A 24,538-nucleotide genomic window follows, 5' to 3' on the forward strand; every position below is an offset into this window, starting at 1 on the left:
TTGATGTTTGGCGCATGAGTTATAACCAAATCACCTTTGAGGGTGGAGTGAGGGGGGGGGGGATATAAGGAAAAAAATACCAAGTCCTTCATATGTTCCATTGAATTTCTACTTGTTTTTGGAGATTATAGCATCAATAGTTCTGTGTGCTACCCAGAGTTTTCATCTTGAGGTAAATGCTAATGCTTCTGTCTTTTGCAGAAATCTTCTGTACGTCTACCCTCAGAGCCTTAACTTTGCCAATCGTCAGGGCTCTGCCAGGAATATCACTGTGAAAGTCCAGTTTATGTATGGAGAGGATCCAAGCAATGCCATGCCAGTAAGGAATATGCTTTGCTTTCAGTTCCTGTAATGGCTGGGTGCTGCCAATGTAAAGTGTTACCGTCTGCACCGCAGCCAGAAAGATGGTGCAGTAACTAGCGACGCTCTGAAAAGACCTTTTGGGATGACTGTTTCTGTTGGAATTAAAATAAGAGCATTTCAGAACACAGCACACATTTAAATGCAGTTTGTCAAGCAGCTGAGTTGCAATTGATGTTCCAGCGCCAGACTCAGGAAGTCTGTAGTGACCGCCCTTTAGGCTGGTAATGTAATATTTTTGCTTCAGTGGCAAAAAAATTGAATCTTATGATCTAGTCTTATTCAGGGCCAGATTCTCATCCAGCAGAGCTCGCTGAATTACACCTGCTGATGATCTCTCTGTGGGTTCCTTCTCCCTTTCCCACATTCACACTCCCACTCTTTTGTTCTCTCTGTTCCCCTTTCTTCCTTCCTCCTTTAGTCATACTTGCTTGATTCCCTCTGCATCTCATCCCCTTTTCTTTCTCTGGTATCTTCTCAATTTATTGTCTTCCTGCCTCTTGCTCTCATGCAGACTGGGAATCTTGCACTCTCTTGCCAGGGACTGGAAATTCTCCTGGTGTTGCCCAACTGAGAATGAGAGCTAGCTGTACCACATGGCTTCGTGGGCCATTCTTTGGCTGGCCCCACTCCACCCAATTTCTGCAACTGAGTTTATGAAATAATTTTTAAAATGATCAAGAAAGATGTTGTATAGCAACGAAGGGACAAATCCTCAGCTGGTGTAAATCGGCACCGCTCCATTGACTTCAGTTTACAGCAGCTGAGGATCTGGACCTAAGCCTCAAATGATGTAGAACTCTGGCGCAAACTCTAACGCTTCTTATGTTGTGTTTCTGCAGGTTATCTTTGGTAAATCTAGCTGTCCTGAATTTTCAAAAGAAGCATACACAGCTGTAGTATATCATAACAGGTAAAATACAAAAGCTGCTTTTAAAAAATGATAGGGCCTAATTCACCACAATGCTACTCCACTCAAGTCAGAGGAGTTTTATTGGTGTGAATGTGAAGCAATTCAATGTGAATCTGACTCATTATTGTTTATTTAGCACTGACAATGCAGTCAGCGCTTATCATATATAAAATAATAAAGACAGCTCCTAATATTCCAGTTGTACTTTTATGGAGATTGAGGGCCGGAGTCTGCTCTCACAGGGATGTAAATCAGGAGTATTCTGGGTAAAACTGATGTGAGAGGTGAATCGAATCCTAAACGTTTCCTTCTTGCAGAACATTGAGCACGCCAGCCTGATCCAGCGAAACACTTAAGCACAAGCGTAAAGTTAGGCATATCAATCAATGGGGACTATTCGTGTGCTGAAGTTAAGCACATGCTCAGAGTATTTGGCATCTTGCAGTTTTGAGACCAAAAGTTCTAACTCAGACACCCTGACTCAAATTAATCGTCCTTACTCATGAAAATAGTCCCATTAAAGCCAGTGGCACTACCTGAGGCAAGGAGTACTCACCTGAGTAAAGAATGCATAAGTTGGCCCCACTTCTGCATTTGTTCACGACCTCTTACATTTACAGAAATGCACTAAAGGACAAGGCTCTTACTTCAGCGGGGCTGGGATTGGACTCTGATTGCAATGTATAAAGCTTAGTGAAAATTGTATTCCGTATGGTTCTAACTTAAAATAAGCAGACAATTTGGTAGTTCGATACAAAAATCAAGCATGAAATTCTGGCCTCATTGAAGTCAGTGGATGCTTTACAAAGATTTCATGCCAGATCTATGAAATGAAGTCATGTGCTTGCTTTTTGCTGTAAATAGAATGAACATCTCATTTGAAAATTGACCTAATTTATAATTATTAACATTCATTCAAAAGCAATTAAATAACAGGTCTATGTACTCCAGTTGTCCTTTATATTTCCAGAAAGCAAATTCATTTAGTCATTTCCTTTTTAGAATAAAGCATACTTTTTATTATTTTTATTAGTAGACAGGAAAATTGCCTTTGTTGAACTCAAAGATGTTTATGAAAATGAGCAAAAACTCTGATAAATTATAGATCTACTTCCAGCTTGAGGTGGCGTGAGGTCCAGGAATTGATTGTTTAAATTGTGGACCATTGTTAAAATAGTACTGTTGGTCCAAAGGACCTGTGAACATTTTAATGTTTAATATTAGTCAATCAAAAATTGGGAGTATTTTTATGAAGATTTTCCAACAGGCACTATTGAATAGCTCTCATACAACAAGGGTTAACAATGTGTGCTATATATACTTGTACAGCCTAGAGTTATGGCCTTCCAGAAATATGTAGGCTTCATTTCCAGTTCTGATGATTCACAAGACATAGGACATGTTAAAAATCAGATCATTCTGATTACCGTTGTACCTCTTCCCCATTTCAGTTCTGACCTTCTTTCCGAAGCCACAGTCTCTAGACTGGTTACAGCTATAACAAATACTGTTAAAACTTAAGATTTTCAAAGGAGCCTAAGGTGCCCAAATTCCAGTGGAATTCACTAGGACAATGGTTTTCAACCTTTTTTAATTTGTGGACTCCTAAAAATGTTCAAGTGGAGGTGTGGACCCCTTTGGAAATCTTAGACATAGTCTGCAGACCCCCAGGAGTCCGCGGATCCCAGGTTGATAACCACTGCACAAGAAGATGACCACGTCACTCTCTTAGGGTCTGGCTTCACTGCAAGGTTAACTCTCGTGATCGGCACCCAGGTCAGCCTAGCCCTGGGTGTGAGCAGCCACACTGCAAAGCCAGACTCAAATTATTGTGTCCTCGCTGGTGCTAAGCTCCCCCATGTGCGTTGCTAAGATTTCTGAGGGCTTTAGCCTGTAGCTCCAGCCTGGCCAGCTAGCCCAGGCTTAATCCATCATCCAGATCAGGTGAGGGGGTTCTGTGTGTAAATGGGAATGAGGTTAGCAGCAATACCTGAATAAGATCCCAAGTTAACTCTGAAGGAAAGACATCCCCTTAAAAATCCCAGCCAGAATCAGAAACCTGGAAAACTCAGCGTTCAAATGGCATAAAACATTAAGCTCCAATCCAGCAAATCCCTTAAGCACAGAGTGAACTTCAATGGTGTGAGTGGCAATGGCTCATGTGGTTCAAGTGAAGCACCCATTTAAGTGCTTTGTGAACTGGCCTTAATTGGCACACTAGACTCTAGGGCGCCTCTTGAACTTGGAAACAGGAACTGCAGACAGGGCCGTCCCTAGCTATTCTGGGTCCCTACGCAGCCCCCCCCCCACCATGAGGGGGTGTGTGTGTGGGGCCACAGGCCTCTGCTGGGGTGGGGGTGAGGCTGGCTTGGGGGGAAGAGGGAACCGCCCCCCAGCACTCACCAGCGGCGTGGTTGAGGCCGGGTTGCTGCGCTTCCTGCCGCCAGTGAGTGCAAGCCCGGCCCTGCTTCAGTCCTCAGTAGGGTGACCAGATGACAAGAACAAAATATCAGGACACATGGAGGGGCAGCCACAGGCTCACCCCCCTGCACCAGGGCCGGCTCTAGGTTTTTTGCTGCCCCAAGCAAAAAAAAAAAAAAAAGTCGGAATGCTGCCGAAGCAAAATATCAGGACAAATGGCGTCCCGCCCGTACATCATCTGGTCACCCTAGTCCTCAGGGGCAGGAAGGGGCCGAGCAGGGGCGGGGCTTTGGGGAAGGCGTGGAGTGGGGGCAGGGCTAGGGTGGAGCAGGGGCTGGGGGCTATGGGGAAGAGGTGGGGCAGGGGCTGGAGCAGCGTGCAGCTGCGCAGGGCACCAGGAAATTTGGTGGCAAATTTCCTGGTGCCCTACACAGCTGCGTACTTTGCGTATGTGTAAGGACAGCCCTGACTGCAGATGACATCAGCAGCAGTGTGGGAATCTAGGGTTCACTCCGATTTTGATGGGAGAAGAAATGCAGCGTGGTAAAATGTTAAATTAAAAAATAAAGTCTGGAAGCTAATCAGATTTTATGTACTGTTCAATGAAATAGCAAAAATACTTTTTCTAATTATTCAAAAAGATGACACCCATGTTTAAGGTCCAAAGTATTATGACAACTTTTGGCAGACCAGTACAAATATTGTCTGGGCTAATGTATTTTTCCAAACACTGATCAGAAAGTAAAACTTGTAACCCTCTGAGGTATTCCATTTATTTCCTTCTTTGCACAAAGAGTTCAATCTAAACCAATCTAGAAAGGATTTTGGAAAAAATAAACATCCCAAAAGGTAAAGCAACCAGGCTAAGCGTGGTTTATTTGAATGCCAATAATAATCCTAATTACAGAATTTGTATTGATAACTGAGTTGATGATTTTGTTTCTAAACAGATCTCCTGATTTTCATGAGGAAATCAAAATTAAACTCCCTGCCACTTTAACTGATCATCACCACCTGCTTTTTACTTTCTATCATGTCAGTTGCCAACAAAAACAAAACACTCCTCTTGAGACACCAGTTGGATACACTGTAAGCATCTTTCTTTCTGTCTTGCTTTCAACAAAATCAGATTTTGATCCAAAGCAGGATATATTGATAATGTATTTGTTTTTATTTCCCTCAGCATTGTCACATCATTACATGACATAATTTGAATAGTGCTTCAACTTGTAAAAGTCTAGAATGGCCACTAATCACACGTTAGCCATGTTTCCATCCAAAAAGTGTTTGCTGTGAATTTCAACCCTGTAGGACTCAAGATACTGTGTTGTTTTTTTCCCCCTCTCTTAAAGTGGATACCAATGCTTCAAAATGGACGTTTGAAGACTGGTCAGTTCTGCCTACCTGTTTCATTGGAAAAACCACCACAGGCTTATTCAGTGCTTTCTCCAGAGGTCAGTTATTTCTCGTGCTGAAATTCCTCAGCAGAAGATATAAGTAAAAAACTATAGAAACCTTTGAAATTCCTAGGCTATTTCTTGGAAGCTGTTAACTCTAAAAAGTGCTGTGTGTATCATCTGACAGTAAAATGGAGTTAGTATTTTAATTAGAAGAACGTTAGCTCTACAAAGGAGGTGTTTTTTCTTTTCCTGCAGGTAATGCCTGAGGTGTCTCACAGTTAATGATTTTATTAATTTCCTATAGGTGCCCCTTCCTGGAATGAAATGGGTAGATAATCACAAAGGAGTTTTCAATGTAGAAGTTGTTGCCGTATCATCCATCCACACACAGGTAACTACTAATAGTGGACGTAGTCACACATGTAGCTTGATAGTCATTTGACAATGGTAACATTGAATCTCCCGCTCGTAATAAACGTGTAATAAACTCATGTCAATTTCAGTGAAAGCTTAAAGTAACAAGGGATGTAAAGTTCTGAGAGGACTGAAAACTGAACCGTTGCCCCAAATTCTGCTCATAGTGCACCCTGGTAACTGTCATTGAAGTCAGTGGGAGTTTTGGGTGCATACCTAAGGACAGAATGGCCTGCAACACTTTCAGCTCCTTGGCCTGTGGCCTATATCCTTGAAATTTTAGATACCCTGTACTACTCAGATCTCAGACTTTCATTTTTTTTCCTGTTTATCTTTCTCTTCCTTTCCTAAATGTATCCTCTTCCAGTTGTACTTGAACTGTAAAGTGAAACTGCACTTCTTTTGACTAATAAATACTTCACATACTTTATTTTGAAGTCCCACGTTTCTTTTTGGCTGTTTTTACATATTGTGTGTTGTGTGTGATGTGGTTGGAGGGAGGGGGTTTGCATGTGCTTTTTGTTTTGTTGATAAACCCTCAATGAATGGCTCACTTAAAATAGATCCATTGAGGCTTTGAAAGTAACATATTTATAAATCTCATTTTATTTGTGTGTAGGACCCTTATCTCGACAAATTCTTTGCACTTGTTCATGCTCTGGACGAGCACATGTTTCCTGTGCGAATAGGAGACATGAGAATTATGGAGAACAATTTGGAAAATGAATTGAAGAGCAGCATTTCAGCTTTAAATTCATCTCAGCTGGAGCCGGTAGTGCGATTTCTTCATCTCCTGCTTGACAAGCTGATTCTTCTGGTAGTGAGACCTCCTGTCATTGCAGGCCAAATAGGTATTTTCTTGAAGTTTTATACAAACACAGTTGATAAACTGATGCTTTCAACTTTATTATATTGTGTAGAAGTTAAAATAGTCCCATATTCATGCCAACATTTTAGGAATGCAAATATACAATGTATCTTCAAAATAAAACATGCTGGCATCTGGATCTGTAGTGATACATACTAGAAATATCTAAGGCCAAGATTTTTCCAAAATGACATATGAGTAGGGTCGCCTGATGTCCTGACGTTAGGGGTTTTGTCTTATATATGCAACTCTATCCCCCTTCCACACCCCCTGAAAAAAAGTGTCTCCATTTTTCAACTTGCTATCTGGTCACCCTTATTATGAGTTATGGTGCCCAATTTAAGATTCTTAAAGAGACCTGATTTTCAGAGGATGGGTGATCAGCACTTTCTGAAAACCAGGACCTATTAAGGTGTCACCAAGCTGAGCACCCAGAGTTTGAGACCCCCAACATCCCTAGTCACCTTGAAAAATCTTGGCCTAGCTAAGATTAGATTTAGATGCTGTTCGTTCATAAGGACATAAGAACGGCCATACTGGGTCAGACCAAAGGCTCATCTAGCCCAGTATCCTGTCTTCCGACAGTGGCCAATGCCAGGTGCCCCAGAGGGAATGAACAGAACAGGTAATCACCAAGTGATCCATCCCCTATCGCCATTTCCAGCTTCTGGCAAACAGAGGCTAGGGACATCATCCCTGTCCATCCTGGCTAATAGCCGTTGATGGACCTATCTTCCATGAACTTATCTAGTTCATGTAGTCATTATGAATCTGATCCTGCCAGCAGTAATTCCACCCTTTGCCTCCACCACGAGCAAGGCAGCTTCACACAGCTCTCTTATGGGGTGGGCTTAAATGACATAATTGAGCACTTCGTAGAATCTGTCAGTATTTAAAGTCCTACAGTTCAAACACAGGTGAAGAAGCTACTGCTGTACTGACTGTCCACAGTGTGCTCAGGGGATTGTTTGATTAGGTGGAATAAGTGAGCAAGTTTGTTCAGGTATGGTGTGCTTCTGATAAGCAAGTTACTTTTCACTCCCGGAGCACCCACAATAAATATATACAGTTGGAATTTACTGGTGGCTGCCTTTGAAAATGAATGAGACTTGTGCTGTAAGGTCATGCAGATACTTACCCATGCTGTATGTAGGTATGATATCTTGAATAGACAGGAATAGAATTAATACACTTTGGATGAGGTTGATGATGTAGGTGTTTCAGGGAAATAGACTTGAAAATTAACTAGAGTGACCCCTGCACCGTTTGCGCAGTGATATGTATTGTATGCCAGTTCGGAGATTCAGCTTGTCTTCTAAAAGGAGGAAGGATTTCAAGTGTGAATGTCAGTTTATATAGTACAGGCATTGGGTCCTATTCTGCTTTTAGAGATTCATTGAAGTTATTTTGGATTTATATCAGTGTTAGTGAGAGCAGAATTTGGCCCATTCTTATTAAAACGTAGCATATCAAATAGTAACCATTTTAAATCTTAGGATCTGAGTCCCATTTGTCCTAAGCCTTATTAGACCACTCTAATAGTCTAAAGAGGTCTTATGTGAAAATGATATTCAAGCCCTCATTGTTTAAAACTATAAGTTGAGATTTTTAAAGCAATCTAATGAATGTAGACACAATGGAAGATATGTCTAAATCCCGTAGACGTCTTTGAAAATCACTAATCATTTTCTTTTTTATTTGTTTGGGAAACGGTGTGTTTTTGAAACTTGAAGAGTGGCTCTGTTTTTGAAAAAACCTCTCTTGTTCCACAAGTGTTTTTTTGTTTTGGGCTCATGAAACTGGTGGCTGCCTTTTAAATAACTGCAGTCATACACAGGCTCCAGCTACAAACATGGATCTGCCCATATCTAGTTAGCCTATAGCCACATTAGGTTTTCTGTGTACTCATTTTTAGAACATAACGGGTTCAGATACAGAACTGGGCAGTACTTGTTGGTACATTTCAAACTTCAGTTGCAGCTTGACTGCAGCAAAACTGTTAGTGGAGAAGAATGCCGTGAACATCCCAAGGATTTTATCTTTTCATTAACTCTTGGCCTGAGCCTGCTCCCACTTGTTCTAAGACTGAGCCTTAACATCATTAAATTTGATATTAAACCAAATGGAGGCTTATCACTGCAGCTCGTGTGTGCTCCTTAACTGTTTTAGAGTTGATCCAAATTTCAAGTACAATATTTCATAAGAAACTTTTTCTGTTTTATGACCTGCTCTGAATGGAATGAGCAATTATAGTGTGATCACAGGTACTGCTGAACTCTTATGACCAAACTGCTCACCTTACTTCTTTCAGTTAACCTGGGTCAAGCGTCTTTTGAAGCGATGGCATCAATCATAAACAGACTCCACAAAAACTTAGAAGGAAACCAGGACCAGCATGGCAGAAACAACCTTCTCACTTCCTATATTTATTATGTTTTTCGTCTACCAAATACCTATCCCAATTCACCTTCACCAGGTATCTTCACTTCTTGTTTTTAAAACACATTTTATTGAGAAATTGGAATTGAGTTTGGTGAAAGAGCTTTGTTATATGTAGCTGAATGTTAGAGAGAATATTGTTCCTTGTTTAGAGCAGGTGCTAGCAGCCATCCCTGCTGGGTTACATCTCGGTCGTTAGCTTGCTGTGTGACTCAGTGGACCCATCTGTACAATGGGTTCAATAGTACTTGCCTACTTCAAAGGCTTAATTAGTTAATGTTTGTAAGGTGTGTTGAGCATGTCAGATGGGCTGTGTTCTATAACTGCAAAGCATACGTAGCAGAAGGCTTCTATTTTAGGAGTAAATGTATTCTTTTGTGAATGTACACATAAGACCATATTCTCCAGATTGGACAGACTGGGCTTGACACAAATCTGGAGTGGAGTTAATGTGACATTAAGCCATGTTTGTGACACAGCGCCCCTTCCCTGCCCCCCCCCAAGCGGGCTTGGGGCTGGCAAATATCAGCATGATTCCAAGCACAAGATAGAGCAGCTTGAAAGCTGCTTTATCTTACATCAGTTGCCAACAGTCCCCAGGGGCCATTCCAATAGTCAGGGATCAGTGGACAGAATGGCGTTCTGACCATGCCCCCTTTTTCCCAGCCACATCCCCTATACTGGAGAGCCAGGTGTGGGGATGGCACAGGAGCTGCTACAGCTACCCTATGCCATCGGAGGAGTCCCCTGCTGCCCGGATCCACCAGGTATGCAGACGCTTTGCAGCAGCAGACTGGTGCAAAGCAGCCACTCTGTGGCCATGATTTATAACATTACAAGATGTTCTCTTGTGTGAAATTGTAGGTCCCGGTGGTTTGGGGGGATCCGTGCATTATGCTACAATGGCTCGATCAGCTGTCCGACCAGCAAGCCTTAACTTGAATCGCTCAAGGAGTCTTAGTAACAGCAATCCGGATATATCTGGGACTCCGACCTCACCAGATGATGAAGTACGGTCAATCATTGGAAGTAAGGTACGATTGCACAACTAAGGCTCCTAGGAAACTCCACGTTTCTCTTCAATCTTAAAACAAATGAAGAAGGAACTTTAATGTGTTTGTCCTTTCAAAAAGAAATCTATATTCACTCATCCTTACTAATGACCCCTTCAGTGTCTTTTCCTATGCTGGGAAAGTAGCCGGCATCTTGCTCCCAGAACACATGCCACTGTTTCTATTTGACTTGCTAAAGACCCCTAAGAGGTGAGAGAAACAAGTACCAATCAGATCTTACCTTGCCGCCTGACAAGTGTTCCCTGTAAAGACATGGTGGCTGAGAAGTCAGGACTCTCTTTTTAATTTTATATATATTCTCTGGCCCTCCGCTGGTATAAAGTGTCACAGCCCCTCCCCACCAGCACCACCACCCTTCCTTCTTCCTTCTATCTTGAAAGAACTTTTACACCCAGTCCTTGAAAAATCAGCTAATCAGGTTTGTTAGTAAAGTCACACACCTGGGTCAGTTTGACATTTGTCAATCCTGTATTCAAAGAAAGGCAGGGGAGGCTTGATCTGAGTTAGAGATGTCACTAATTTTTGAATGACTAAAAATGTAATTTTCTCACCAGACAGATGACAAGATAAGTTCTGTTTGGTGAATCATTATTTTAAATAAATAAATAAATAAATAAAGCAAGGACTAGAAGACTTAAAAAAGTTTAAAGATCCACTTAGCTGTCTCACTAATTAAACAACCTTGACCTTTTGTGAAATGCCTAGGGGAGCGATGTGCATGTGGAATTTACACAGGATATTAGACGCTTTCCATGTGGTGGCTGAGTGAATAATGTGGCAATAGAAAATGGAAAGAGATTTTCTTCCAGATACATACTCTGTGCTTAAAAAGCTAATGTGTAGACTACTGTTAATGGAAATATTTCTTGCCAGTAGCTTGGCCAGCAGATACTAGGCTGGATATGAATATACAGAATGTAAGATAAATAATTACATTTAAATCTATCAAATCCAGTAGTCAAAATATAGATGTCTTCATAAAATGCTGAAAGTGATACATAGGTGCAAAATACAAGTTGTACTTGCCCAAAGAACGATTTAAGCTTGTGACCATCCTACTAAAGAGCCTTCACTTGAAAATACGACCAATCATGGGAGGCGTTTTTATTTTTAAAAAGCACCCATCATTTTGTTTGTTTCGTTTAATTGTTTGGACTAAACCCTTATATTTGTTATCCGTTGTATGGGTTATCTGGTAGATTCTATGTAAGCCATCACTGAGTCATATTTCTGATTTTATTCTAAAAATCTTTAAGTTATTTCTCTTACAGTGTTTAAGGATTGCTTTGGATCAACATAATGCAGGAGTTTTTGGATCTGATACTAATCTTTCTGTCTTGCACTATTTTGGGATTCTTATTATTTTTGAAGCAAATTTGACATCTCCCCCAAAATAGCCTTTATGCCATTTTGCACTTGTAATAAAAGTATGTAGATTTCCTAAATGTTGGAAGTATGCTGGGAAAAAAACCAAAAAATATCCGGGTTTTGACTGCTATGAATATAATGCTTGAATACAATCCTGCTAATGGATCTGCACAAGCAAGCAGATGCACCCACACAGATCCTCTTACAGGACTGGGACCTCAGCCATTGCCTGGAATTTAACAAGTTGTATGTACTTCGTATTTACTCCTCCTTAAAAGAAGAAACTCTCAATTCTGTACATTGTGACCGGGGGAGGGGCTTGTACGTTTTCCAATATAAAACAAAATTGGCTCCCACTGCTGTAAACACGTAAGTCACTTGATCCATATTGCAGTCATTAGGACTGTGCATGTGAGCAAAGTTACACATGTGTTTAGGTGTTTGCAGGATCAGGACATGTGCTTAACTTAACTCACTGCAAGTAGTCCCATTGACTTCTACTCAGTCAAAAGCTGGGCCTTTGCATGATCAGGCTTTTGTTTGTTTCTGCTGAATAACAATTCAGAACAAAACAGCATTTTTCAGTTTGTTTTGTCAGTTAGTTTGTTCCTGGGTCTATTTGAGCAAAATTACAACAACGCTGTGCTCTCTCCTACTGGATGGTTCAATGGCATAACCTCAAGATTACTTGTTTAAATCTGGACTCAAGTTTGGTGTGAGTTTTTAATGGGTTATGAGAAGTGAATTGGTGGTCTGGATCCAGTTTGTAGTTGACAAAAGTCTGTATTTTAAAAACCACCATCCTAGCTGGCATCTAAGCAAAGTTGGCATGGAGATTGAAAAGTCCTCTCTCCCAGGTGAGGACTGAAGCTCATTTGAGAATGTTATGGGGAGCTATCTATGTAGTAATGATTCCATAAGATCTGATCCAAAGCCCCTTGGAGTTAATAGGTTCCCATCGCATTTGGATCAGATTGATGGTGTAAAACGGTTTCTGGAATGAGCTCAGTTTTGTCTGCTCCGATGTTTTCTTTAACTTTCTTGGGATGGATGAGTGGGAACATAATTCTTTTCCACCTGAAATGTTGTATGCATGGTCTCTTGGTGGAGGAGGATTTGGGGAACAAATTCCATATTAATTAGACTGGGTTTGGTTTTTTTCAATCTATGAAAATTTGAAAAAAAAAATTTGTTGTGCTATGGAAAGCCTAACATTTTTTTTTAACTGTCATATCTCAAATATAGCTTTGGGTCTAGAAAAAAGACCTTTTTTTCCATTTGGTCCTTGTTGAAATCCAGTGCTTGGCACTATTTTTTCAGAATATTAGCGTTCTTTGCTATGAACATGTCTCTTCAGAGCTCATACATTTTTCAACAGGACTTGTGGGGTTTATGAGCACTATATGGCAAGTAGCCTGGCTAAAGAAATGTAGAGACCCCACAGACCATCTTTTGTGGTTCCCATCATCTATGAGCCCGATTTTGTTCAGCTACACCCGTGTAAATCCTGAGTAACTCCACTGAAGTCACTGGATTTACTCAAGATGTAAGGAAGAGCAGAATTTGGTCTCATAATGGTTTTGGTGCATGGAGAGTACAAATACAACAGGTGTAGCCTGAACAGGTGCTCTCATCAATGTTTATGTTGTGTTTGTGTGATTGAAAAATAATAAAATAACCTTTGGGACTAAAATTTCTCAACACGTGCCTGAGAATTCAGGTTGCTTTAACAGTACTAATTGGTGACAAGTGTGTTAAACACATTTTGATTTCTTTTAAGGACTGCATATCTCTAAATTAGACTACTGTATGGCATGCAACATGTAATATGTCTTTCCTTTCCCAACTGCTTTCTATTATATGCCCAGGGTTTAGACCGCTCCAATTCCTGGGTAAACACTGGTGGTCCCAAAGCTGCCCCATGGGGATCCAACCCCAGTCCAAGTGCAGAGTCAACACAGGTGGTGTCTACATTAGAGTTTTGGTTTTTTTGTTTTTGTTTTTTATTGGCTGATCTTTCCCTAAAGAACATCTCCTTTTAAGTGTATACTATAGTTTTGGTGGCTTGCTTTTTTTCAGTCTCTGAAAAGTTAGCGATTTTTATTTTTTATTTTAAAATTAGCACTTCTCCCCCCTCCCCGCCACACTGCATGAAAACCCACAAACTGCATAAACAATGTCCCCTTCCTTTCATTTCAGTAGTTGCTGGTTTGTGAAATTTAGATGCTACAGCTCCTTTCCTTTGTTGTTGTTTTTTAACATTAGTTTCTATTTTAGGTGAAGCACATTATTTAATGGGAACATTGATCACAATTTTATGCAGCATCATGTTTGCTTTTTGTTTTAACGTCGTGAACCATTTTACCATTTTCATAAAGCATTTAGTATCCTTCATATTCAATTGATCCTTCCTTTTTAATGTGAATGTTTGAATGAGAGATAATTAAACCAAAATGAAGTGCTGGAAGCAATGATTCATAAGATGCAGCTGTAGCTGTTCTGTGTTGCAAAGTATGAAATTTGTAGTGGCTTACATAAGATAGGCTTCACTTATTTAACCCTGGTTGCCTGTTGCTTTACACTGCATGATTGTTTTGAACATACCTCTCAACTTTCCTTCCTTGTAAACTCAAATTTACCTCCCTCTCACACAAATCTAGTGTGAACTAACTTGCATTAAGGCAAGTTATTTCCATCAGAAGTGTTGAATCCTGAAATTGAGTTTATGGATAAAGTTGTGTATGCTAAAAGAAAAAAATCTCATGTAATTTTCTAATTCCCTGTACTAATAGGTGGGCCATTTGTGGGGTGAGGGGGTGGGGTCCATACATTTGGACTGGTAGATTGAGAGGTACGACACTGAAACATATAAAAATGTTACATTCCAGACATCTGCATGTTGACAGAATATAAGTATGGAAAAGTTTCATGCTTTGCAGCATTAAATGTCTTTGTGCATAAAAACATGCTTTTATTTAAAGAACATGTAAATCTAAGAAAAAACAACAAAAAAACACCTAAACCAAACCAAACCACAACAATACTTTTTATTGTTGTCACTCTGTTTGTTTAAACAGATGGCTAAGAGTTTGAGAGGGGGGAGAAGGTGTAAAAACCTGTGAAATCTACTGTTAAACAGTATTTTGTAAATGTACATTGTCCTAGAGCTGCAGAAACCATCCCCAGCAAACTTTAATGTGCTGTCATCATTCATTCATCTCCACTCCGTAGGCTACAGATCGAAGTTGTAATCGTATGTCTTCGCACACAGAGACGTCAAGTTTCTTACAAACATTAACAGGACGGTTACCAACTAAAAAGGTAGATTTCAGTGAAGGCAATTGATATCGTGGGGCAGGGAGGTCAAGTCATTCTGAAACATGATTGTCTATCTTTTATTTTGACCTGATTTTCAGAGGTCAGTGGGGAACTGCTTTTGCTGAGCACTTCTGTATACTAGACCACTAGCAAATATAAAATGTCCTGACCCAGTGAATGAGGATGAGTCAAAACAGCAGGAGAGGTTTGTCTGATGAATGTTCCTGTTGCTTAGATGGAATTACTATAGGTTTTAAAAAAATATTAGTGCTCCTGTTGGGTTATGTAACTGACTTACTCGACTACAATGAATTAAAATCTGTTAGCTATCTAACACTGAGGGCCAGATTCTGACCTCACTTACATGAGTGTAAATCCAGTGTAACTCTAGTGACATCAGGGTTTACTCTGGATTTACGCCCATTGAAAGGAGTAGGAATCTACTCCTAAATAATGCCAGTGACACAAAATCTGTTGACTTTTTGAATAATAAAACACCACCAGGGACTTCTGCTCGTCTGTGATTTGTTCTTTCTGGGAATTGAAACTAAATCAAGAAGGTGGCTGTTAGCGCAATATGGTTTATTTTTCCCATATGTACCATTTTGCTAAAGTTCTTTCTCAAAATAAATATACACTTTTGTTCAAATTGCTTTATATGTCCCCTTTTTACTCCCTTTTACTTCAAGAATCTGACCAGGCAGAAAGGTAGATTTTTAAACTAATTTGAACAACAAACATTTTGGGGGGGAAGAAAATTGTCAACACTTAAATTTTAATGTTGGACCAAAATGACGTGATGTTTCTCACCTCACACATCATAACAGTGTCCTATATTGTTAATGGGGGGGCTCCTTTAAGGGACATTGTCACTGCTGTTGCATTAACATTTATTATTTTGCTTATCCTCATTGTTCTCCATATTTTTCATGTGTTGGGCTTCCATTTTTCACGTGGATTGTGTTGCAAGCCAACGTGGGTACTGGGACTAACTTTGGATTTGAATCTGCTTAGCTTTTTCACGAAGAACTGGCCTTACAGTGGGTTGTCTGCAGTGGAAGCGTTCGGGAGGCAGCTTTACAGCAGGCCTGGTTCTTCTTTGAGCTTATGGTGAGCAAATTGGAAACCCATTGTTTACAGGATTAATCCAGGTTTTTAGTAAAACAGACACCACTGTTAATAGCATAATGCTTTTCACAAATGACCGTTACTAGTAATATATGTTTCCTATAGGTGAAGAGTATGGTGCATCATTTGTATTTTGCTGACAAACTGGATGCTCCAAGGAAGAATCGTTTTCCAGAACGTTTCATGGATGACATAGCTGCTCTGGTCAGCACAATTGCCAATGATATAGTCTCTCGGTTTCAGAAGGTAATAGCAAGCACTTACCTGCACCCTGGCCAATTCTGCAGCTTGTTCCATCCAGGTGCATAGATGGGGGCCTTAATACGAAACTGTTTTGTTACCATATATAACAGCGCTCTTTTCCTTGCGTTTTCTCTTTTTGTTCTCCCGTTCAGGATACAGAAATGATTGAAAGGCTCAACACCAGTCTTGCATTTTTCCTCAATGATTTGCTGTCTATCATGGACAGAGGGTTTGTCTTTAGCCTTATTAAGGCCTGCTACAAACAGGTAAATGCAGAGAAATGTTATATATTAACTGGGTTCCGTGTCACACCACACTACTGTAACTTCCTTAGGACCAGCTGTGAAGCAGGAGCACAACATTCCATTATCAGCGTGTCTTCAAAAAAAATTAGCTTGACTGTCTCATTCAGCTTGTGTTTTAATGCTTCTGCATCTCTGTGCCTGATTCCCTTCTCAGGTATACTATCTAAATCAGGAGTTAGTCCACTAAGTCGATGGAGTTACACTGGGAGGGAGGAGTCTCTTTCCATGCTTGTTGCCACCAGAGTAATGGAGGAAGAGATTAGAAAAGGGCTTGATTGCAAAATTTGGATCTGAGCATCCATGATGTTTGTGGGTATTTGGATCTGGGCTTCAGGTTCATCTTTACTACAGATTAAAACATTCCATAGTAGATGGCCTGAACGATAATAGTATTTGAAATCTGTTGCCTACTGTGTGACCAGGGATGCTGGAACAATTGGTATAGTGGGGGTGCTGAGAGCCATTGAACCAAACTGTAAACTCGGCACATAATGGAAACCACTTCAAGCCCGGGGGTGTGGCAGCACCCCTAGTTCCAGCACCTATGTGTGTGACTAGCCAGCCTGCCGATGTGTTGTCCTTGATCTTATTTGTGCAACTGCCTATGAAATCAGTAGGAGTTCAATATCGCATGTGAAGTAGATGGGACTTAATTTTTAATTGTAAATAGTATGCCTGTTATGCAAATGTTATATTGTTATAAGCAGTGTTGGCTGTGGTAAATGTTAAATGTACAGTTCCCCTATGTGAGACTTTTAATTGAAACTACAAAGAAGTGGTGTGTGTCTTACTGCTATTTAATGACAGCTAAAGCATGATAAACCCCCTTTAATCTGGTCCTTCAGCTGTATAACACGGTGATGGAGGATGTGTCAGAAGTCACATGCTGCATTTGTGTGCTGTATTACTATTAACTGTATAAACTGTGTTGTTCTTGCCAGGTGTCTTCAAAGCTTTATTCCTTACCAAATCCGAGTATCCTTGTGTCCTTGAGGCTGGACTTCCTCCGCATTATCTGCAGCCATGAGCACTACGTCACCCTGAATTTACCCTGTAGCCTACTCACGCCACCTGCATCTCCCTCACCGTCTGTGTCTTCAGCAACTTCTCAGGTAGGCAAAGCAGCAAAGGCCACATGTGGAAATTCAAGCTGAGCTTTGTTCATAGGAGTAAATTTCAGAGACAGGTGTGTCACACACGTTCAAGTTCCTTTCCTGCTAATGCCTCTTTGATCACTTATTTAAAAAGTACGGGCAATGCAGATAGAGTGGCTTAGAGGGGCCTATGGGCAATACGTTTGGCATTACTCCTTGCGTCTGAGATACCCATCTTAGAATTGCCGTAATGAAAGCTTAAAGTGTGTCTCTGAAACCCTAAACTTCTAGCCATATTATGCAAGCAGAACATTTTTCTTTGAAGCGAAGAACAGTAGGCTTTTATTCAGGCTTGTGCTGATCTTCTGTGATCATTAAAATAACCAAGGTCCATTTATTATCACTTTGTAACATCCAAGCATCATTCTACTACCTTGTCCCATCCTGTGCAAAAGAGTACACGTGCAGAAAATAGTCATTTCTCAGCAAGCACGTTGCCTTGTTCAGTAGCACTGCTCTTGCTCATCAGACTAGCTGTTTTCTCGTCATCTGGTTTGTAATGCATATACTTAACTAAGAAGGGAACAAAAGTAAAATGTATCTACTCTGAATTATTGAAGGTTAATGAAGTTACATGTAACATAAGTAGATATGTAGCCAAAAAATGAGTGAAATAGTGGCTGACATTAAGATTTTCTTGAATTCTGGACAGGCTTGTCATGTATTTCATAAACTGTATCTTCTGTGTCCTCAGTTGCTCATTACACAACTCTTAATACTTGGGTTTTTCAACAGAGTTCTGGATTCTCTACAAATGTCCAAGACCAGAAAATTGCAAATATGTTTGAATTGTCTGTGCCTTTCCGCCAGCAGCATTACTTGGCAGGGCTTGTGTTAACAGAGCTGGCTGTCATTTTAGATCCTGATGCTGAAGGGTGAGTTTTCAACTTTTTCCCAAGAGGTTACCATAATCTAAGTAGATGGTGGCTCACAAGCAAACTACTGCCATGGTCAGAGCTAATTTACATGTATAATCTGAGAGGAGAGTGGGAGTAGGAAACAAGTCCTCCAACCCGAGAATCCTCCCCTCCGACTTGCTCTGCCCCCATTCCTATCTCTTTTAACCCTGATTCTCCAATCCTGTTTACAGGCACATTCTCCTAGCTGAGGATAAGGGGATGAGAGTCTCCCACTGGAGCCTTTCAATGGTACTCTTCAGTTGGCTTTGGAGGCTGCTGTCGAGCAGTGGCAGAAAGTAGCTTTTTGCAGCAGTAACAAGAACATAATTTTCAAGGGTCAGAAAATGTCTGCTGATGTTGGGTTTAGCTATAGTAGCGCCTTTCATCTGAGGATCTCAAAGCACTTTATAAATATAAATTAAGTCTCACAACTCCCCTGTAAGACCGGTAAATATAGCTGTACTACAGATGGATAAAGTGAAACATAGAGTATTTTAAAGTTGTTTGGCAAGGTTATGCAGCAAGAAATTTTCAGAGCTTGGAATACTGCCCAATAATCATAGGACTGGAGGAGACCTCTAGAGGTCATCTAGTCCAATCTGCCCCCGCCCACTTCCCACCCCCTGACTGCCCCCCTCAGAACCCCAACCCATACAACCCCCCCTGCTCCTTGTCCCCTGACCGCCCCCCCCCCGGGACCCTCACCCCCTAACCTCCCCCCGGGACCCCGCCCCCCTATTCAATCCCCCACATTTCCTGACCGCCCCCCCGCCCCATTCAACCGCCCCCTGCTCCCTGCCCCCTGACTGCCCCTCGGAATCTCCTGCCCCTTATCCATATCCAACCCCCGCTCCCCACCCACTTACCATGGCACTCAGAGCGGCAGGAGCTTGCAGCCACGGCGCCGCACTCCCCGGCAGGAGAGGCAGGCCAGAGCGCTGGCGGCGCAGCAAGCTGCGGGGGAGGGGGGACGGCGGGGGAGGGGCTGGGGGCTAGCCTCCCCGACTGGGAGCTCAAGGGCCGGGCAGGACGGTCCCACAGGCCGTAGTTTGCCCACCTCTGGTCTAACCTGCTCTTAAAAATCTCCAATGATGGAGATTCCACAACTTCCCTAGACAACTTATTTCAGTGCTTAACCACCCTGACAGTTAGGAAGCTTTTCCTAATGTCCAACCTAAACCTCCCTTGCTGCAATTTAAGCCCATTGCTTCTTGTCCTATCCTCAGAGGTTAAGGGGAACAATTCTTCTCCCTCCTCCTTGTAACAACCTTTTATATACTTGAAAACTGTTATCATGTCCCCTCTCAGTCTTCTCTTTTCCAGACTAAACAAATCCAATATTTTCAATCTTCCCTCATAGGTAAGGCTGCGGGTTTGTCATGGAAGTCAGTGACTCGGTGACTTCTGCAGCAGCCAGTGCGCCTGCAGCAGCCACCACCCTCCCCTCCCCTCCCCCCAGCAGCAGGAGATTTTGGGTGTGGGACAGGGAAGGAGATTGGGACACTGGACGGGGTGAGGCGGGTGCTGGGTGGTGCTTACCTTGGGCTCCCCGGAAGCGGCGCCATCCTCCTCACTCAGTTGCTATGCAGAGGCGTGGCCAGGCAGCTCTGCGCGCTGCCTCTGCCCAGAGTGCTGTCTTCGCAGCTCCCATTGGCCCAGGTACAAAGGGTACTTTTACATAGCAGAACACATTCCACACATACCACCTATCTCCGTAAGTGGACGAGATTCACGCTCTGGTGCTCTGAGAAACAAACCTCTCCTACTTCCGCACCTCTTCCATTAATACTCGACTACCTTTTAGAGCTTAAACTATCTGGACTCTCCCTCAGTTCCATTAAAGTTGCAGTTATGGTGTTCTACCACAAGACTGGAGAAACCACTGTCTTTGCTCATCCCATCACAAAGAGGTTGCTCAAGGGCTTCCAATCCCTATACCCAGACATTAAACCGCTCACTCCACCTTGGGACCTTCACTTAGTCCTACCATGTTTGACGCAACAACCATTTGAACTGCTTGCAACATGCTCCCTCCTGCACCTATCCATGACAACTGCGTTTTTAGTGGCAGTTACCCCTCCCAGACGTGCAGGAGAAATCGGAGCGCTCATGGCGGATCTACCGTACACTGTATTTTTTAAGGACAAAAGTCACCCTCCAACCGCACCCCAAATTTCTTCCCAGGTGCACGCGTATTTTCAATGAACCTATCCACTTACCTACCTTTTTCCCTAAGCTGCAAAGCAAACACCTTTGAGTCAACAGTGCACACACTAGATGTACGCAGAGCTTTGTCTTTTTACTTGAACAGGACCAAAGCCTTTAGGAATTCCCCGAAACTCTTTGTTTCCATTGTGGAATGCTCCAGAGGTACAGCCATCTCTACTCCGAGACTTTCCAATTGGATAGCAGGTTGCATTCACCTTTGTTATCAATTGAAGAACATGACTCCTCCAACTTCTATCAGAGCACACTCCATCAGATCCCTGTCGACAGCTGTGGCTTTCCTACGTAACGTTCCCCTCGCAGATACTTGCGAGGCTGCCACTTGGGCTTCCGAACATACCTTTGCAAAACACTATGCTCTTACCCGAGGACCCCTAACTGATACTCGTATGGGCAGGGCTGTATTATCCACAGCTTTCTTACCAGATCCGAAGTCCCTACCTCCTTAAGAGACACTGCTTTTCAGTCACCTGGAGTGGAGCACCCACAGGGACATCTCTCTCTTGAAGAGGAGGTTACTCACCTGTGCAGTAACTGCATTCTTCGAGATGAGTGTCCCTGTGGGTGCTCCACTATCCACCCTCCTCCCCTCTACTTTGGAGTTGGAGTGGTCTCCGTTGTAGAGAAGGAACTGAGGAGCCCGGCCACGCACACGTGCTGTTGAGTCACGGCTGGCGCATGCGGCAGGCACCGTGCGTGCACGGCCTGTACAGGTACTGCTGTAGAAATCTCTGAGTGAAGGCACAGGGGCGCACCAACACTTGGAGTGAAGCACCCACAGGGATACTCATCTCAAATAACATCAGTTACTACACAGGTGAGTAACCTCCTCTTCTCTGCACTCTGTCTGCTCTTATCTAGCCTGCCTGCTGAGCTCTCTCTCACATGGGAAACCCCTTTCACCCAAAGACACGGAGCCCTCAGCGTTATCAGTGCTAAGCATGGACTAGTTCCAGTGGGTCTGGACATTGACCCAAGCTTTTGTTCAGCTGCCCTGCCGCACAATGGAATTCACTGCTCAGACCAGCTTCACCTCCATCCCTGGCAGTGTGGTCACTTACACTGTGAGCAGCCACACACTCTCACACAACTTGGTGCTGGATGGAAAGCCACTGGGAAACAGATTGTGTGAAAATGTGAGGTCCGGAAGGTCTAAGGGGTAAAAAAATAATTAAAAAACCCTTAATGTGATGGTTAAGACTAGATCTGCCTATTTGGCTGATTATATTTTGTGCTGCAAATAGATACTTTAAACATTATTTCCCCTGTTTGAGTCATATGTTCAAGTAACTCACCCATTCATTTTCAAAAGTGGTTTTCCCATTTGCTTTTGAAGCTTTCTATACCCAGGCTCACATGTGCTGGCTCCATTCTGATGATACACACATCATAATTTCAAGGAGGAGTCCCTGGAATTGGTCAAAGAAGCTGCAACTGGAAAGGGAAAACAGAGTAAAAACTAGTTTAGTCCTGTCAAGGTTCCTCCCCCACTCTGAACTCTAGGGTACAGATGTGGGGACCTGCATGAAAACCTCCTAAGCTTACTTTCACCAGCTTAGGTTAAAACTTCCCCAAGGTACAAATTAATTTTATCCTTTGACCCTGGATCTCCACTGCCACCACCAAACTCTAACTGGGTTTACTGGGAAATGTAGTTTGGACACATCTTTCCCCCCAAAATCCGCCCAACCCTTGCACCCCACTTCCTGGGGGAGGTTTGGTAAAAATCCTCACCAATTTGCATAGGTGACCACAGACCCAAACCCTTGATCTGAGAACAATGAAAAAGCATTCAGTTTTCTTACAAGAAGACTTTTAATAGAAGTAAAGGAATCACCTCTGTAAAATCAGGATGGTAGATACCTTACAGGGTAATTAGATTCAAAACATAGAGAATCCCTCTAGGCAAAACCTTAAGTTACGAAAAAGACACACAGACAGGAATAGTCATTCTATTCAGCACAGTTCCTTTCTCAGCCATTTAAAGAAATCATAATCTAACACGTACCTAGCTAGATTACTTACTAAAAGTTTTAAGACTCCATTCCTGTTCTGTCCCCGGCAAAAACAGCATACAGACAGACACAGACCCTTTGTTTCTCTCCCTCCTCCCAGCTTTTGAAAGTATCTTGTCTCCTCATTGGTCATTTTAGTCAGGTGCCAGCGAGGTTACCTTTAGCTTCTTAACCCTTTACAGGTGAGAGGATTTTTCCTCTGGCCAGGAGGGATTTTAAAGGGGTTTACCCTTCCCTTTTATATTTATGACAGGTCCTTTGTTAGAAAATATAGCCACGTTGCTCACTGCCTAAGGGCCAGATTCTGATCCCTTTACTCAAGTTGGGTAGCACCTTCCTCCTCAAAGAGTCCTATTGATTCAGTGGAATTGTGGAGGAAGGTACGTACTATTGAACACAAGGGAATCAGAATCTGGCCCTCCATGTTTGGGACAGCTCCCCATAAAACAAAGAATATATAATACAACTGTGCAACACCTGAATATAGGGTAAATCTTGGGCTGAGATGGCAAAGAGACCAGCTGTGGGCAGCGAGACCTATTTAATGCAAGCTCAGCTGGCAAAACTAATAGATCTTCTTTGTTATTCTCTGATATGGCTCGGGAATATCAGCTTCCATCTCCTTCATTCCAACAATGGAAAGTGGTGGTGGAGCGGAGACAAAGTTAAAGTTGCACTGAAATTTCTGTTTGATTGTTTCAGAGTAACAGCCGTGTTAGTCTGTATTCGCAAAAAGAAAAGGAGTACTTGTGGCACCTTAGAGACTAACCAATTTATTTGAGCATAAGCTTTCGTGAGCTACAGCTCACTTCATCGGATGCATACTCTGGGGAGTGGGAGGTGTTTGCTCCTCAGCAACAGAGAAAGTCACTGGGATTCAGCCACACATAGAGACGACTCCCTGGTGCTCCCCTACCAGGGAGTCGTCTCTATGTGTGGCTGAATCCCAGTGACTTTCTCTGTTGCTGAGGAGCAAACACCTCCCACTCCCCAAAGTATGCATCCGATGAAGTGAGCTGTAGCTCACAAAAGCTTATGCTCAAATAAATTGGTTAGTCTCTAAGGTGCCACAAGTACTCCTTTTCTGTTTGATTGTGTTACATAAGCTGGGCAATCCTGTGACCTCCAAGGCAGTTTTTCCTTTAGCTTTTACTAATGGGACATAAAGGCAGTTACTTTACAATTATAGCAAAGAACTTTTTTCTGATCATGGTTTGTAATTTCCTGACACTTTAAATGTTTCCTCCCTAGTTGTGTTAGGTCCCAGCGACACCACACATATAACCAAGTTGGAAGACCCAGTTACAATGCAGTTGTTCTATAAGCTAACAGGGGTAACACCCTGAGTATGTCCCTGTAACCTGTTTAAAAATTAGGACAATCCAAGGTTTATTTACAAATGGTAGCCTTGTGTAACCAGGTCCACTGACTTAGTAATAGTTGTAGAGTAGATGGTGCCTGAAATACACAGGTCACTTTAATACCTAAGAGTCAAATCCTGGGGCCCGTGTAATACAAAGATGTGGAGCATGGAAAGTCTTCCCTGCTTCATGGATTGGATCAAAGAACCTTGAGGAGGGTCAAGCTTGTTGCCTATAGAGGACAGAGAGGTTCTGCATCTGCTCTGCAGGCAGTTATAGAGCTACCCAAGGGTTTTTCTGATTTCTTTCCTTTTCACGGAGGCCACCGAGGTTGCCAAAGTCCCAGGCTGTCAGTGTATTGAAGGAGTGGGGCTCTCCTGCAGTTCAGAGAAAAAATAACTTACATATTGGAAAAGGAATGTGTTGCCGGTGACCTGCAAAAGGGGAAAACATCTAGACTGTGTCCTCTTTTGCATCTTTACAGTGAATAAAGAAGGCCAGACAGGTTCTTTTGCTCTTGTTTTTCCTGTTTGTTTGGGGGATTTTTTTTTATTAGAAATATCAGGAATATATACCCTTATCTTCCTGTTCTTCTTTGAGTGCTGGTCCTTAGGTGTATTCTGCACATGGGCT

The 24,538-nt window shown here is 42.3% G+C and overlaps 1 protein-coding gene across 6 annotated transcripts in view; it reads left to right on the plus strand.

Moving 5' to 3' along the window:
- DOCK7 (dedicator of cytokinesis 7) overlaps positions 1-24,538 on the plus strand; it is a 141,538-nt gene that overhangs the window by 74,853 nt on the left and 42,147 nt on the right. For 3 of the 6 annotated variants that reach the window (XM_037906835.2, XM_037906836.2, XM_037906837.2), the window contains exons 15-29: positions 202-319; positions 1,203-1,273; positions 4,645-4,783; positions 5,047-5,148; positions 5,399-5,485; positions 6,128-6,359; positions 8,688-8,852; positions 9,680-9,849; positions 13,125-13,217; positions 14,488-14,577; positions 15,589-15,684; positions 15,808-15,948; positions 16,098-16,211; positions 17,192-17,362; positions 18,140-18,279. In XM_037906835.2, the coding sequence (XP_037762763.1) occupies positions 202-319; positions 1,203-1,273; positions 4,645-4,783; positions 5,047-5,148; positions 5,399-5,485; positions 6,128-6,359; positions 8,688-8,852; positions 9,680-9,849; positions 13,125-13,217; positions 14,488-14,577; positions 15,589-15,684; positions 15,808-15,948; positions 16,098-16,211; positions 17,192-17,362; positions 18,140-18,279 (1,929 nt within the window). The remainder of the gene's footprint in view (positions 1-201; positions 320-1,202; positions 1,274-4,644; positions 4,784-5,046; positions 5,149-5,398; positions 5,486-6,127; positions 6,360-8,687; positions 8,853-9,679; positions 9,850-13,124; positions 13,218-14,487; positions 14,578-15,588; positions 15,685-15,807; positions 15,949-16,097; positions 16,212-17,191; positions 17,363-18,139; positions 18,280-24,538) is intronic. The other 3 variants (XM_027821517.3, XM_027821518.3, XM_043552714.1) reach the window with 1 other exon arrangement.

This window comes from Chelonia mydas, chromosome 8, assembly GCF_015237465.2.
Source record: "Chelonia mydas isolate rCheMyd1 chromosome 8, rCheMyd1.pri.v2, whole genome shotgun sequence".
NCBI classification, from domain to species: Eukaryota; Metazoa; Chordata; order Testudines; family Cheloniidae; genus Chelonia; species Chelonia mydas.